At 38.9% G+C, this 14,421-nt stretch overlaps 1 protein-coding gene across 7 annotated transcripts in view; it reads right to left on the bottom strand.

The window, feature by feature from the left end:
- Positions 1 to 14,421, bottom strand: part of ADGRV1 (adhesion G protein-coupled receptor V1) — a 596,887-nt gene that overhangs the window by 302,442 nt on the left and 280,024 nt on the right. For all 7 annotated transcript variants that reach the window (XM_055387526.2, XM_055387529.2, XM_055387534.2 and 4 more), the window contains 4 exons: positions 11,828 to 12,012; positions 7,139 to 7,388; positions 6,468 to 6,607; positions 4,767 to 4,927 (listed from right to left, as the gene is read on the bottom strand). In XM_055387526.2, coding sequence (XP_055243501.2) covers positions 4,767 to 4,927; positions 6,468 to 6,607; positions 7,139 to 7,388; positions 11,828 to 12,012 — 736 coding nt within the window. The remainder of the gene's footprint in view (positions 1 to 4,766; positions 4,928 to 6,467; positions 6,608 to 7,138; positions 7,389 to 11,827; positions 12,013 to 14,421) is intronic.

The following is a 14,421-nucleotide window of genomic DNA, read 5'->3' as shown; positions in this document are numbered from 1 at the left end:
CAATTTTAATTAATTTTAATTTCAAAAACTGCAATTACTTTTGCACCAACCTAACTGCTGTGCTTGTCACTTTTTGTACTTTTTGTTGCTTATCACTATTGATTCCCATGTTTCTGCAACTCTCTTCTCAGCATAATGCCTTTTGTTTACTGCTACTAATAAGCTAAAGGCACAAAAGCCCGTCTCTACCAAAAATACAATATTAGCCGGGCATGGTGGCGGGCACCTGTAATCCCAGCTACTCGAGAGGCTGAGGCAGAAGTGCTTGAACCCTGGAGGTGGAGGTTACAATGAACTGAGATCGTGCCATTGCACTCCAGCCTGGGCAACAAGAGCGAAACTCCATCTCAAAAAAAAAGATTTCTAGTATGAACAAAAGTCAGTACGAAGCATTTTACAGTATAAAAGTTCTGTGTATTAGGGGAAAGGAGTTATTCTAGAGTGGTGAGGTTGCCAGGAGACTAGCCTCCAGATAAACAGGGTGGTTGAACTTAACACTGTTCAATACAATAGCCACTAGTCACATGTGGGTATTTAAGTTTAAATTTTCATTATCATTATTATTATTTTTTAAGAGACAGGGTCTTGCTCAGTCTCCCAGGCTGGAGTGCAATGGCATGGTCATAGCTCACTGCAGCCTTGAACTCCTGAGCTCAAGCAATCCTCCTGTCTCAGCCACCTGAATAGCTGGGACTACAGCATGTGCCATCATGTTTGGCTAATTTTTTTTTTTTTTTTTTTTACTTTTTGTACAGACAGGGTCTCACTATGTTGCCCAGGCTGGTCTCGAACTCCTGGCCTCCCAAAGTGCTGAGATTAAAGGCATGAGCCACAGCACCCAGCCTTAAATTTAAATTTTCATTAATTAAAATGAAATAGACTTAAAAATTCATCTTTGCACTTGTATAAGCCATATTTCAAGGGCTCAGGCACCACTGGTGACTAGTGGCTACCACACTAGACAGTGTAAAATATCCCCATCAACCTGGAAAACTCTATTGGAGAGTGTTGTGTTAAACTATCCTAAGTGAAGGCAAGAAAGAATATGCCATATTTTAAAATAATTTTTTAAATTATCCCGGCACGGTGCCTGTAATCCCAGCTACCCAGGAGGCTGAGGCAGGAGACTCGCTTGAGCCCAGAAGGCGGAAGTTGCAATGAGCCGAGATCACACCACTGCACTCCAGCCTGGGCGACAGAGAGAGACACCATCTCAAAATAAATAAATAAAATAATTTTTATTAAAAATGGCTAGAAAAATATGGTATGGCACTTGAAAGTATGAACTTCACACATAGCAAAAATACATCTCATTATTGGAGGATATCATCAGATCAATACTGTGTATTTATTTACTTAACCAATATCTATTAAAACCTACTGTATGTCAGGCTGGTGTGGTGACTCACAGCTGTAACTCAAGCACTTTAGGAGATTCAGGCAGGAGGATCGCTTGAGGCCAGAAGTTTTAGAGACCAGCCTGAGCAATATAGTAGGAACTCCTGCGCCCACTTGCCTCACTCCCACCATCTCTACAAAACAACCAATGAACTAGTATATGTCAGGGACTGCTGGGCAATGTTCGGAAAGATAAATCCTTGCTGCTCTTTCAGTGCTTGTCTCTCTGTATTTCATCTGGATCTTCTCCAAGACACAGACTAGTTATGAAAGCACACAGAATATAATTCTGATCAAAAAGACACAAGGGAAAACATTTTGGGTGGCTTTTTAGAAAGTTCTCACTGCTGTTAAAACTGGACTCAAATAAGAGCTTTTCCCCTGGCAAGCCTGGACATTGCTAGTGTGATGCTTAGAGTTGCTAGAGCCAACTTAAGACCATGTACAAACAAAGCTGAGGGAAAAAAATCCTTGAGGATAAAAAGAGAAGAGCCTGGGCTGCTGACAACACCATTAAGGCACTGATTTAGTTAATCTGGGAACTAAATCTATTTGTTTAAGATATCTTTGAGTCATCATCTGTTACTTGTAGCCAAATTCATCCCCAATAATATGTCGATATTGGCCAGGCATGGTGGTTCACACTTGTAATCCCAGCACTTTGGGAGGGTGAGGTGGAGAGATCACTTGAGTCCAGGAGTTTGAGACCAGCCTGGGCAGCATGGCAAAACCCTATCTCTATAAAAAATACAAAAATTTGCCAAGTGTGGTGGTGCTCTGTCTCAAAAAAAAAAGATTACAAAATCTTGTAATCAGAGTCAAACTCAATGCAGTAACATAACCAATAGCCTTATCTTTGATAGTACAATATCAAAAGAGTTATGGGAAGGCAGAGTAGGCTTCCTTGACATCCTCAAAATAGCAATGTGTATCTCAAACCATGCTGAAGTTTCTTAATAATTATACTACAAAATTATGGCTTTATTATGTAATTATTTTGTTATATTTCTCCCAAGCCATCTTTGTGTTGAGTTCCATAATGCTGCACTGTAATGCCCACAGCAATGGATGATTTGTCCTTTCATTTTAACCTCAAGGAATGATCTTAGTTTAATTTTCTGATAGTTGGCAAACTAGTTTACAATTTTAAGTCACAGGTATATGCCCTTTTCTTTCATCTTTCTAAGCTGAGAAGTGGTAAGCTTTTTGGCCTCTACAAGTATTTGACACACTTTGATCATTTGGGTAGTTCTGCTCTAGTATAGTAAATAGAACTGCAAACTAGAATTGGTACCGATACATTGTGATCTACTCTGCTTTTTTTAAAAAAGGTTAAATTCCTGTCTAATTGTACACTGCCGTATTTCAGGAAAAGTACTAGCCAAGTTCTATCAAGTTCAGAGTGATATTCAATGTGTCTTGACCTAAATTATAGAATATGTATATAAGATATATAAAGAATATGTATGTAAGATATATAAAATTCTCTTTTCTGGTTCCTGGGGATCCATCAGAGGGATGGGAATTCATCCAGCCCTGAGGGATGAGCTGAAACTGAGGTACAAAGACAAGACTTTGTGTCTCCTTATCGACAGAACATGCAATTACATAACAATATGACATGGACAGAGAGAATAAAATAATTTCAAATATGACTCCAAGTCAAAAGTGATAAAAGCAGATACTAACATTTAGGTGTTGATTCTCAAATACATGAGCAAATCCATGTAGCCTTTTCTAGAGTAAGTTGCAGAAAAGATATACAGGTATTTATTAATGATTCTCCAGGAAACTCATTATATTCAGTCCTACTAGTTTTCTATAAAATCAGGATAACATTCTCTCTTTAGTTTTTAAAACTCCTTTTTTTTTTGATATTCAGTCTTTGGGAACAAGCAAGGGATTTTGTGGGTCATAGCAGCACATAAACCTATGCCTCTATGGAAACATGTAAAATGACATCTAGATTGTATTTCAACATTATATCTTTTGATTTTATTTCATCATTCTATAAAATTTCTTTGCTCTTTAAATACATTAGCATAAAAGTAAAATAGGATGTCTCCATCTGATTTTGGAACTATGTGGACCTAGAAGATTCTATTAAATAAGAAATGTCATCCTTTATGAAAGATATTAAGAATAAGAAGTTATTATCTTGCTATTGAATTGAAGTTAGGTTCAGAATTAAAATACATTAAAGAAAATTTATAACTATATAAAATAAAGTTATATTGGAAAGACTGGCAACCGGAACAAAGAATAGTAATTAATTACTTGATTCTATCTCCAGAAAAACTTCCTAAAAGATAATGACTATTAGAGAGACTGTTTGCATACCAAATACAAGAGATATGCATTCAATAATAATCACATTTACAGACAAAATATCACTAAAGCAGAATGTTAGAAATGTCTGACTTCATATATTTATCACCCTGTTACATAGACACAATTTATAATCAAATATCATGGGTGGGAAAAATGAAGTACAGAGAAACTAAGTAATTTGATCCAGGTCCCACAACTAGCTAACAGCATAATTAGGATTTGAACCCAAGCAGTCTGGCTCCAAAGTTTGCATTTTTTAACCATTACCCTATGCCCAGCTCTTAATTTAATTCACTGTATAGCACCTTGTTCATAGAAAAAGTTGTGGGGCTGAAAGAAGAGAATCAGGGCACAGAATGGGTGAGGGTGGGGTATAGAATTATAGTTTAAGGAATTCTCAGATACCTGACCATATAATTAACACAGCAAATAATAATACTTCTATTGTTAAGTTGTTGGGTAGATAGTTTGACAGACATTAATACAATTTAATTTCTTCTTACTGCCAAATATGAGGCCTAGATGTGGAATGTGAAATATGATTTATTTTTTAACACAGTGGTTGGCATATTCACAACTCTTAAGTTGTAGAATACAAAATCTACCCATGAGGTAGCTTTAAAAACAATAAAAGTACAAAATTCTTTGCATGTATTTTTTTGAAAATTCTTTGTATGTATTATTTAATATCTCACATAGTCCTCACATTGTAACTGCAGTACCTGCCCTCTAAACCATGGTACTGTAAACTATAGCCTTTCCTTTCCTATTATCTAGCTTCTATCCTACACTGTATTACATATTCTTTATGGGGTGAAATTGTGTCTCATTCTTTACTGTATCCTCAGTACAGAGATGGCCCTCCATAAATATTTGTTGAATGAATTAATGACTAAGACAACGAAAAAGTTTGTATTCTCCTAGTGCTGATGAATTACGGTATGTTTGCATCTTGCATACGTAAAAGGATTATGGGAAAACAGACTTTCATTTTCATAAATATTTATAACCATTGATTCAAAAATACTGTCACTGACCTGAGATACATATAAATCCAGAAGTGAAGAAGGCTTCATTGTATGAAGACAAGTTGTCAGTCTGAGCATAGACAGCATACACAGACATGTGTGAACAGGCACATTCCACATAGTCTGCAGTTTCCTCAACCACTTTGCAAAACTGACTGTCAGACAACCAGCTAGGGCAAAAACACAATAGTCATTTTTCCTCTTTCATCAATACTGAAGGTGTTGAGATGGCTTTTAAAGAAAAAATAGCTTACTGAAATTAAGTGTTCTTTCCTCAAGACTTAAGTAGACCACATTTTCAAGAAGAAACAGTGAAGGGAACATCTTGTCCAGGACATGACATAACAGATTCCACAGGATGTCTTAAAAAGCAGCCTAAATACCAACCAAAGCTTTGAAGGCATTCCTGGTACCAAAGGAGCTTGTCCTCTCAACAGGGCAGTACAAATTCCTACCTAATCTAGCAAACCTACCCGACATGCTCAATAGAAGGCACTCTTCTCTACCATTCAAAACTCACACAAGAACAACATGGCTGTGATATGTGTTTACTCTTCTTTGTTTTTTTTCTTCCACAAGTCCTTGTATTTTGAACCATATAAATTACTTGTATGGTTATCTAAGATTTCTTCCTCAATTTTTTTCTACTTTGGAGTGACTTATGTGTATGTTTTCTAAGGTTCTTAAAAGTGTTTCCTTTATGAATTCTGGCTAATTTAGCAGAAAAACCATGTCATGATTTTAGCAAACATTGCATCTGATGCCAAGCCTTCTGAGCCTTCCTCAGTGACTATCGCTTGAGCCTCTTCCCTTAAAATGCCTCTTAATTTCTTTACTTTTTTAAGGACCTAAAACTTCCTTACCCAAACTCCAGATGCAGCTTGAAACATTCATTATTAATTATATATTGAAGATTTCAGAGTATTTCTGTTTATTAGGTTTAAGATTTGTTTTAAACCTAGGAAGAAATTTCAAGTGGAATTTTTTTAAGAGAAAGAAAGCAGAAATTTCAGTGTTTTTGAGGAAAGTTGGTTACCAAACTAAGCTATTGTATTAAACCTATTTAGAATTTTAGTTTGTGTGGCTGAAATTCAGTAATAAACAAAATCAAGTGGCTGACAGGAACCCTAGACCCTTCTAGGCCAGCACTGCCTGATCCTGCAGCATTGACTGAGCTCCTAGTGACTGTAACTGCTCAGAAATTTGAGGCCTGAGGCCGAGGAGATTCAAAAACAGAATCATTCTTTCCTTCCCATTCGTGTCCATGGACTTAATCTCAAAATGTACTCCAAGCCATGTGGACTAGAATTATAAATTCCTGCTGATTCTTCTTAAACACAAGCCATCAGTTTCCAGAACCACAAGCCCAGATGGAAAGGGTAAAAGAAGGAATTTCTTTCCTGCCCAATAAATTTACTAGTAACTTCAAGGTTATCAGAACTGAGCAGAACTCATGCCACATCCCATGAAAGTAGTAAAAATGAAGAAGTAAATAATGTGCTACACACATATTGAAATGCTGGGCTGCATTTGCCATCAGAACAATACTAGACCATTTCCTATGCTGCTTCCTCTTATTTATTGTGGAGGTTATTTTCCAGTCTAATGTCATCTGGGGCCACCATCTATGCTCAGTACAAAACATTAGGCTCAGTGGTACCGAAAGAGGGAAGGACCAAATTCTGATTTTTTTATTTTATTAATAAGTACCTTGCAGCAGCCTGATTCCAAAGGAGACACAGAGATGTCTGAGGAATAATTCTAGGCTCAGCAGCATAAATCCTATAGAGAACCTCATTGTCATTAGTCAGGAGTTGTGAACTCTGACCTTTCACACTCAAAGATAATACCTAGAATGTTAAAAACAACAGAACATATAATGATGTTTTACAATTGGTGTAATGACTGAGTCTCTTACCCTGAACTTGACTTCATTTTTCTAGTAGCTACAGTCATTTGTTTTCTCTCACTGTTAGTATTTGGCTTACTTATGCATGCAGGACGTCCGATTGGTTTTCCATTGTGCCCTTTCTACCCCGCCTTAGCCATTCAGCAGTCTTCAGCTGACAACACTCACTTTGACTCTAACTGGATGACTTCATTAAAAGTTAAGTATGTAATAGTATATTAGTTAAAGCTATATATTTTTTACTTTCCCCACATATATAATATGTATTTTACTCAAAACATGAAGGATATATTTCCAACTCATTTAGAAACTAAACTTTCTACAAATAGTTCATAAAGATGGAACACATTTCATAGTAGTTCACCATGTGTAGCACTTACCAAAACTGTGATCAAACAAATGCATTCCAAGTGTGCCTGCTAAAGAAATAAATCAGATTCCAACCACATAAGTGTTTTGAATGAAAGATTACCTTATTTTTCAGGGTAGGAAGATTGTTTCCACTTATAAACCACTGTTGGCTGCTATACTCTGTAAACTGGACTAATTTACATGTACTTTTCCCAGCCATTATTTCTGCATCCTGGACATCCAGTAGCCTCTCTGGAATTCGAATGTAATCTCCTTCCTTTCCTTCAAACTTGTGTCCATTGATTTGCTGAGGATACCAGTGAAGAGCCAATATTGACAAATATGGGCAACTATCAAGGATGGTTTTGCTTCTACAACAGAAAAGCAAAGGGTCTGTAAAAATGGCATGTATTTGAATACATATATCCACTTATATTTGTTAAAGTACATTACACTTGGATTCTATTCTTCATGTATAACAATAACACAACAAACCCAGAAGCAGTAGATAGAATGTGCCTTCAGTTCTTTTGTGGATAATTGTCATGATTTTTTGCACAGAATTTTCTGCATCCTCTTGCTTGATCCTCCTAGTAACCTAAAACATGGGTTTTTGAAAACTGTTTTATGGATATCAAGATGAAATCTGTGGCCATAAAGATGAAATCTGTGGCTTTAAAAGTGTGCTTTTCTATGTTAGTCACATTAGCATTGCTGGAATAGGTTGAGAAAAGCATGTCCCCCCACTGAGCTAAAGCCCTTCACTTTATTTAAGAACATCATAAACCTTATATATCCAGGCCCATGTTTTCAACAAGAGTTTACCTCATGCCCTTCTAATCCACCAGAGCCTGCCTAATATAATCTTATTTGACTGATAAGAGAAACAGCACTGAACAGTGATCTTTTTTCACTTAACAAGTCTGTTTTGAAGATCTACTAGGCATAATAAGAGCCTGGGCTCAGTAAAATTGCTTCTAAACCTCAGTGTGCATTGAAATTACTTGGAAGTTTGCTTTAAAGTACAGATTTCTAGATTACATCACAGATTTACTAAATCAGAATCCCTACTGAAGGAGGGGATTAGGGGTTCTAGGAATTTATATTTGTAACCAGTTCCCCAGAGAATCAGATGCATCCTGTTGGCTGACCCATCATGTTTGCAAACAATCAGGAGACACACAGATAAATCAGATCTTAAACCTGCCTGGAAAAGTTGAGAGAATATTAGAATGTTGGGATAAGATTTATGCATTAAATGTTAAAAGTTATATATGTCACAATAGATGTAGAGTATGTACAACTACATCGTAGATTTACATGATATCTTGTCAAGACCCCAGACGTAGGAAATGGAGCAGAGAATTTTAAACTGAGTCAGGAAAAGAAAGAGTAAGGGCCAACTTTTTCCTGTAGTGATACATCCTCTCTACAAAAAATCTCCTCTGTAACCTCAGCTACCCTATTTGAATTGGTGCATTCAAATACCTGAATTGAATCCACTTATTCACCTGGGGCTCTAGGTCCTTTGTCCATGTCTCCTATTGAAACACCTCAATTTGTATGGACCTCACATACCTCCACCTCCACCATGACTTGTCAAAATCTCATCTTTTAATCTGAAGTCACCACATCTTCAATGGTGACTCTCAGCCTAAAAGGTGTCACTGCAGACACCCTGACCAGATACAATGTGGAAGAGACCAGGGAACCTCAAACACATGACTCCACATCCCTTTTCCCCTCCCACCCTTTGTCATCTACTGAGACTCAGTCCAGTCAGGGACTCTGTTATCTTGGCAAACTAAGAACATCACCGCATGGAGTGACTCTTCCTAAGCTTGATGCAAGCATAACAAATTCCTGACACCTTCTATTTGCTGATAACCATAATTTCCCTGACACCTTATCCTATGACACCTATGTCCCTCAAATGCATTCACCTTGATCAATCCCACAGTCTGCTTTATACCTAAGTTGATATGAGGGGGAAAACTCCCACATTGACATGTAGATTGACACCACTGCAAATTCACAGTGACCAACCTCAGTTGGACCCTCAGTGCCACCTGGCATTATTTTTACTTGGCTTCCAAGTGATTGTTCTAGATTCCGTCAATCTCCTCAATATCCTTGCTCACTCCCCAAATGCTTAACTCTCAGCAGACACCCTTAATATTGCTCAAGACAATGTATAAATAATGCATATCAGAATGTTCAGCATCTTTAGGGCTTCCTGAGTAAACAAACTAGTCTTGATCTCTCTCTTATTTTCTGTGTTCAATTTGTCATCTTCATATTAATTCTACCACCTAATTGTTTTCAAGGTAGCACCCTCCCATGTCCCTGCCTTAATTTCAGTCTTCATTTTCTTTTACCTGAACAGTAATCCCCTATGTGGTTTTCCTATTTCTTTATTTGCTCTATTCTCTAACCTTTAACACTCTTCTCAACATAATGTCTCTAAAATCCAAAGTCAGATTCATTCTCTCTCTCTCTCTCTCTCTCACACACACACACACACACACACACACACACACCCTACCTAGCTTACTCCATGTTCAATCTTTAAAAAACTGATGAGCTCCCCAAACATACCATGCTACTTCCTGCCTGACTGCCATTGTACATGCTGTTTCCTCTTCCTGGACAACTCAAAAGGAAAGGTAAGTCATTTAGTGGAAGCATATGGCAGAAAACATGTTGATTCATTTACTCATTCTACTCCCTCATTTTATTGTAACCATTGAAAATCCACCACATACCAGACACTGTTCTAGGCCCGGTGAATACAGCATTCAACAAAACAGAAAAGGCCACTCTTTCTGTGCATCTTATAAGCTCTTGAGTTTTCACTGGGCCCTTGAAGGCATAGATATGGGACTCAGCATGCACAGCAAGGTAGACGGTTCACATCTAAGACAACCTTGTGATTTTAACATGCTGGTGATCTTATAGAGATATAGGGAAAATGGAAAAGAAGAATGAGATTGTGGGGATTGCAAAGCTATGAACTGCTTGATTTCATTGAACAAAATAGTTGAACATAGTTCAACAGGGGAAAACAATAACAGGTATTCTTGACTACACACACACACAAATGCATACTGTGGCCTCACTTCGTGCACTTACTTGAAGCAAATAAATGATCCATTTCAGAGGTTTCTGAAGACAGCATTAGAGACATTTATAAGAGGCACTAAGGAGCTGAACTGTTAATCATTGGTCTCAGATGGACATTTAGGAGCAGCAGTGAGGATTGGAGAATCCTTTCAAAAGCCCCATGTGAGGCTTTTCTGATTTTGCACATTAAGAAAACCTCAATTTCCAGGACTCACTCATCAAAATTAAAGGAAGAGTAGAGTATAGGGATATGTTGATTCTGTACCTTTACCTCAAGTCACACCCTAGCACTGATCTGGGATGAAAGTATAGGGCACTTCAGAGCCATGGGGCTGGAGGGGGCAGATTTTGCTATGAAGTAGGTGGTTACAATCTATTCTGACCACAGGTGTCCAGCAGGGGCTGTAGACTCAAGTAAGTCTGGGGTTGAGTCCAGGCCTCTCCATGAACTAATTGTGTGACCCTTGGCAAGCTGTGTAAGATTTCTAGCCTTAGTGTCTACATCTGTAAATAGGGGTATTAAAAGCCCTCACTCAAATCCTGAATAGCTACTTAAAATGATCTCTGTAAGGACAAAATAATATGTACAACTTTTAGCAAGGATTAGGTTGAACCACATGGAAATTTCATTATACTGTTTTTACCTATTAACAAAGGCAATTGATATTGTTCAATTTAAATCAATGTCAGGACTATAGCAGAGGTATAATTAATATCATTTGTATCATTATTATTTTATCCCTTGTTCTTATAACTTTTTTCTATCTGGATTGACTATCTCTTTGAACTTCATATGTCTTGTGACCTGGGAACTAACATTGGGCTGGGCACAGTGGCTCACGCTTGTAATCCCAGCATTTTGGGAAGCCAAGACAGGTGGATCGCTTGAGCCCAGCAGTTCAAGACCAGCCTGAGCAACATGGTGAAATTCTATCTCTACAAAAAATACAAAAATAAGCCAGGTGTGGTGGTGCACGCCTCTGGTCCCAGCTATTAGGGAGGTTGAGGTGAGAGAATCACCCGAGCCTAGGAGGCAGAGGTTGAAGTGAGCCGAGACCCCGCCATTGCACTCCAGCCTGGGCGACAAGAGCGAAACTCCACCTAAAAATATATATATATAGTTAATATAGAGGTAATTAGTATAGTACCTATAGCATAGAGGTATGTTAACATATAGTTATAAAATTAATTATGTAGTTAATAATGAACATGAGCCACATTTTATTTTTTCCTTTTCCTCTTGCTAGCTTTCCGACAACTAGTCTGAAGTTCAACAACAGTCTGAGAGTTGTCTCCAAATGGACAAAACAATCACAGTTGTTTGTGATTGGGGAAAGCACAATTAATAACACATCAAAACACTCCTAAAGGCTGTAATCTCTCTTTTTTTTTCTATTCAGAATGTATCTTTCACTCATTAAATAAATAAGAGTAAACAGTAAGGCTTTTGTTATTTTCAAAAAACACTTCAAAATATGTGGAATATATTGTTGACAGTATACATTTTTTTTTGATGTACCTGCTATGTTTCCTTCAAATAATTAACTTCAACTGTCCAAGAGGTACAATGCATTGAATGTATCATTCTTAGTCACATCATCTAAATGTCATTTTGCATTACATATTGCTTTGTAAACAGTGAAAAAAATGCATAAAAGGTACTGCTAATATATTAAAAGATACTTACTTTTCACCAGGAGAGCCACAAGTAACATTAGTCAGCAGAGAAAAGGCAAAATTCTCAGTCACTTCAGCAAAGTGACTGAATCCCCTAGTGTCCTTGCGCTTTGGGTTAATAAGAGAACAAAGAATCTCATAGAAAAGAGTTCGGCTGGCAACACTGAAAGCTTGAATTTTTCCTTCAGTAGTTATCTGGAAAAAGAATCTAAGTATAAAAATATATCTACAAAAATAAATTTCTTAAATTATATGTTACACATATATGTGTGTGTGTTCCTTATTAATAGTTATTAACATTAGTAAGGATAAAACTATGAAAACTTAAGAGAAATTGGTATCAAAATTATATATCAAATATATATATTTGCAGTTGAAAAGGCATAAGTAATCATCTATAAAGAAAAGGCATAATCACCAAGATATTTTCTACTTAATCATTAGATAAAGTCCTAAATGCCTGCACAGATTATTTAATTTTAACTACAATAATTAACATCATGAGTTAAAATTAGTCTCACTTTTACATCTACCCCAGGGATTCTTATTCTTTTGACCAACAAATAAGGAAATAAATACCTCAAGAATATTTGTTTATAATAGTGGCAAAATTATTTTTTTCCAGTAAAGAGAAGCTACCATAATCACTAAATATTTAAAGCACCAAATGAGAAAATCCTTTTCAAGATTAGTCAAGAGCTTTTGCCTTTTTCAATAAGTATGACCCTTCCTACTAAAATAAAACTGGGTTATTTGTTTTTTTGAGAGACGGGAAAAAAGGAGGAAAAATCCAAAATGACGGGGGACTGAGAGGTGACAGCGTGCTGGCAGCCCTCACAGCCCTCGCTCACTCTCGGTGCCTCCTCAGCCTTGGTGCCCACTCTGGCCGCGCTTGAGGAGCCCTTCAGCCCACCGCTGCACTGTGGGAGCCCCTTTCTGGGCTGGCTGAGGTCGGAGCCGGCTCCCTCAGCTTGCAGGGAGGTGTGGAGGGAGAGGCGGGAACCAGGGCGGGAACCAGGGCCAGCGCGAGTTCTGGGTGGGCATGGGCTCAGCGGGCCCCGCACTCAGTGGCCAGCCAGCCCTGCCAGCCCCGGGCAGTGAGGGGCTTAGCACCTTGGCCAGCAGCTGCTGTGCTCGACTTCTCGCCGGGCCTTAGCTGCCTCCCTGCGGGGCAGGGCTCGGGACCTGCAGCCCACCATGCCTGAGCCTCCCCCCACCACCATGGGCTCCTGAGCAGCCCAAGCCTCCCCGACGAGCACCTCCCCCTGCTCCAGGGCACCCAGTCCCATCAACCGCCCAAGGGCTGAGGAGTGCGGGCACACAGCGCAGGACTGGCAGGCAGCTCCACCTGCAGCCCTGGTGCAGGATCCACTGGGTGAAGCCAGCTGGGCTCTTGAGTCTGGTGGGGACTTGGAGAATATGTCTAGCTAAGGGATTGTAAATACACCAATCGGCACTCTGTATCTAGCTCAAGGTTTATAAACACACCAATCAGCACCCTGTGTCTAGCTCAGGGTTTGTGAATGCACCAATAGGCACTCTGTATCTAGTTAATCTGGTGGGGACTTGGAGATCTTTATGTCTAGCTAAGGGATTGTAAATACACCAATCAGCACTCTGTATCTAGCTCAAGGTTTGTAAACACACCAATCAGCACCCTGCGTCTAGCTCAGGGTTTGTGAATGCACCAATTGGCACTCTGTATCTAGTTAATCTGGTGGGGGCTTGGAGAACCTTTATGTCTAGCTAAGGGATTGTGAACGCATGAATCAGCACTCTGTATCTAGCTCAAGGTTTGTAAGTGCACCAATCAGCACTCTGTGTCTAGCTCAGGGTTTGTAAATACACCAATTGACACTCTGTATCTAGCTAATCTAGTGGGGACATGGAGAACTTTTGTGTCTAGCTCAGGGATTATAAACGCACCAGTCAGCACCCTGTCAAAATGGACCAATCAGCGCTCTGTAAAACAGACCAAGCAGCTCTCTGTAAAATGGACCAATCAGCAGGATGTGGGTGGGGCCAGATAAGAGAATAAAAGCAGGCTGCCCGAGTCAGCAGTGGCAACCCACTCGGGTCCCCTTCCACACTATGGAATCTTTGTTCTTCCGCTCTTTGCAATAAATCTTGCTACTGCTCACTCTTTGGGTCCACACTGCCTTTATGAGCTGTAACACTCACCGCGAAGGTCTGCAGCTTCACTCCTGAGCCAGCGAGACCACAAACTCACCAGAAGGAAGAAACTCTGAACACATCCGAACCTCAGAAGGAACAAACTCCAGACACGCCGCCTTTAAGAACTGTAACACTCACCGCGAGGGTCCACGGCTTCATTCTTGAAGTCAGTGAGACCAAGAACCCACCAATTCTGGACACAGGACCACATCTTTATCGTTTAAGCATCGGTGTGAAGCCACTTACTCCATTACCTTCTGATAAGTCCCTATTACTTCCTCAAACTCTAAAAGTCATCACTTTCTCTATGATTCTTACACTATGCCCCATCTACCAACCTACATTATCACTCTCTTTGTAACTTGCATGTAACTTTATCAGTGAACTTATGACAACCTTGAAATGATTTATCTGTTTCAAGCTCATCGT

The sequence above is a fragment of the Gorilla gorilla genome, chromosome 4, assembly GCF_029281585.2.
Source record: "Gorilla gorilla gorilla isolate KB3781 chromosome 4, NHGRI_mGorGor1-v2.1_pri, whole genome shotgun sequence".
Lineage (NCBI taxonomy): Eukaryota > Metazoa > Chordata > Mammalia > Primates > Hominidae > Gorilla > Gorilla gorilla.
This window is presented reverse-complemented; position numbering and strand designations above follow the sequence as displayed.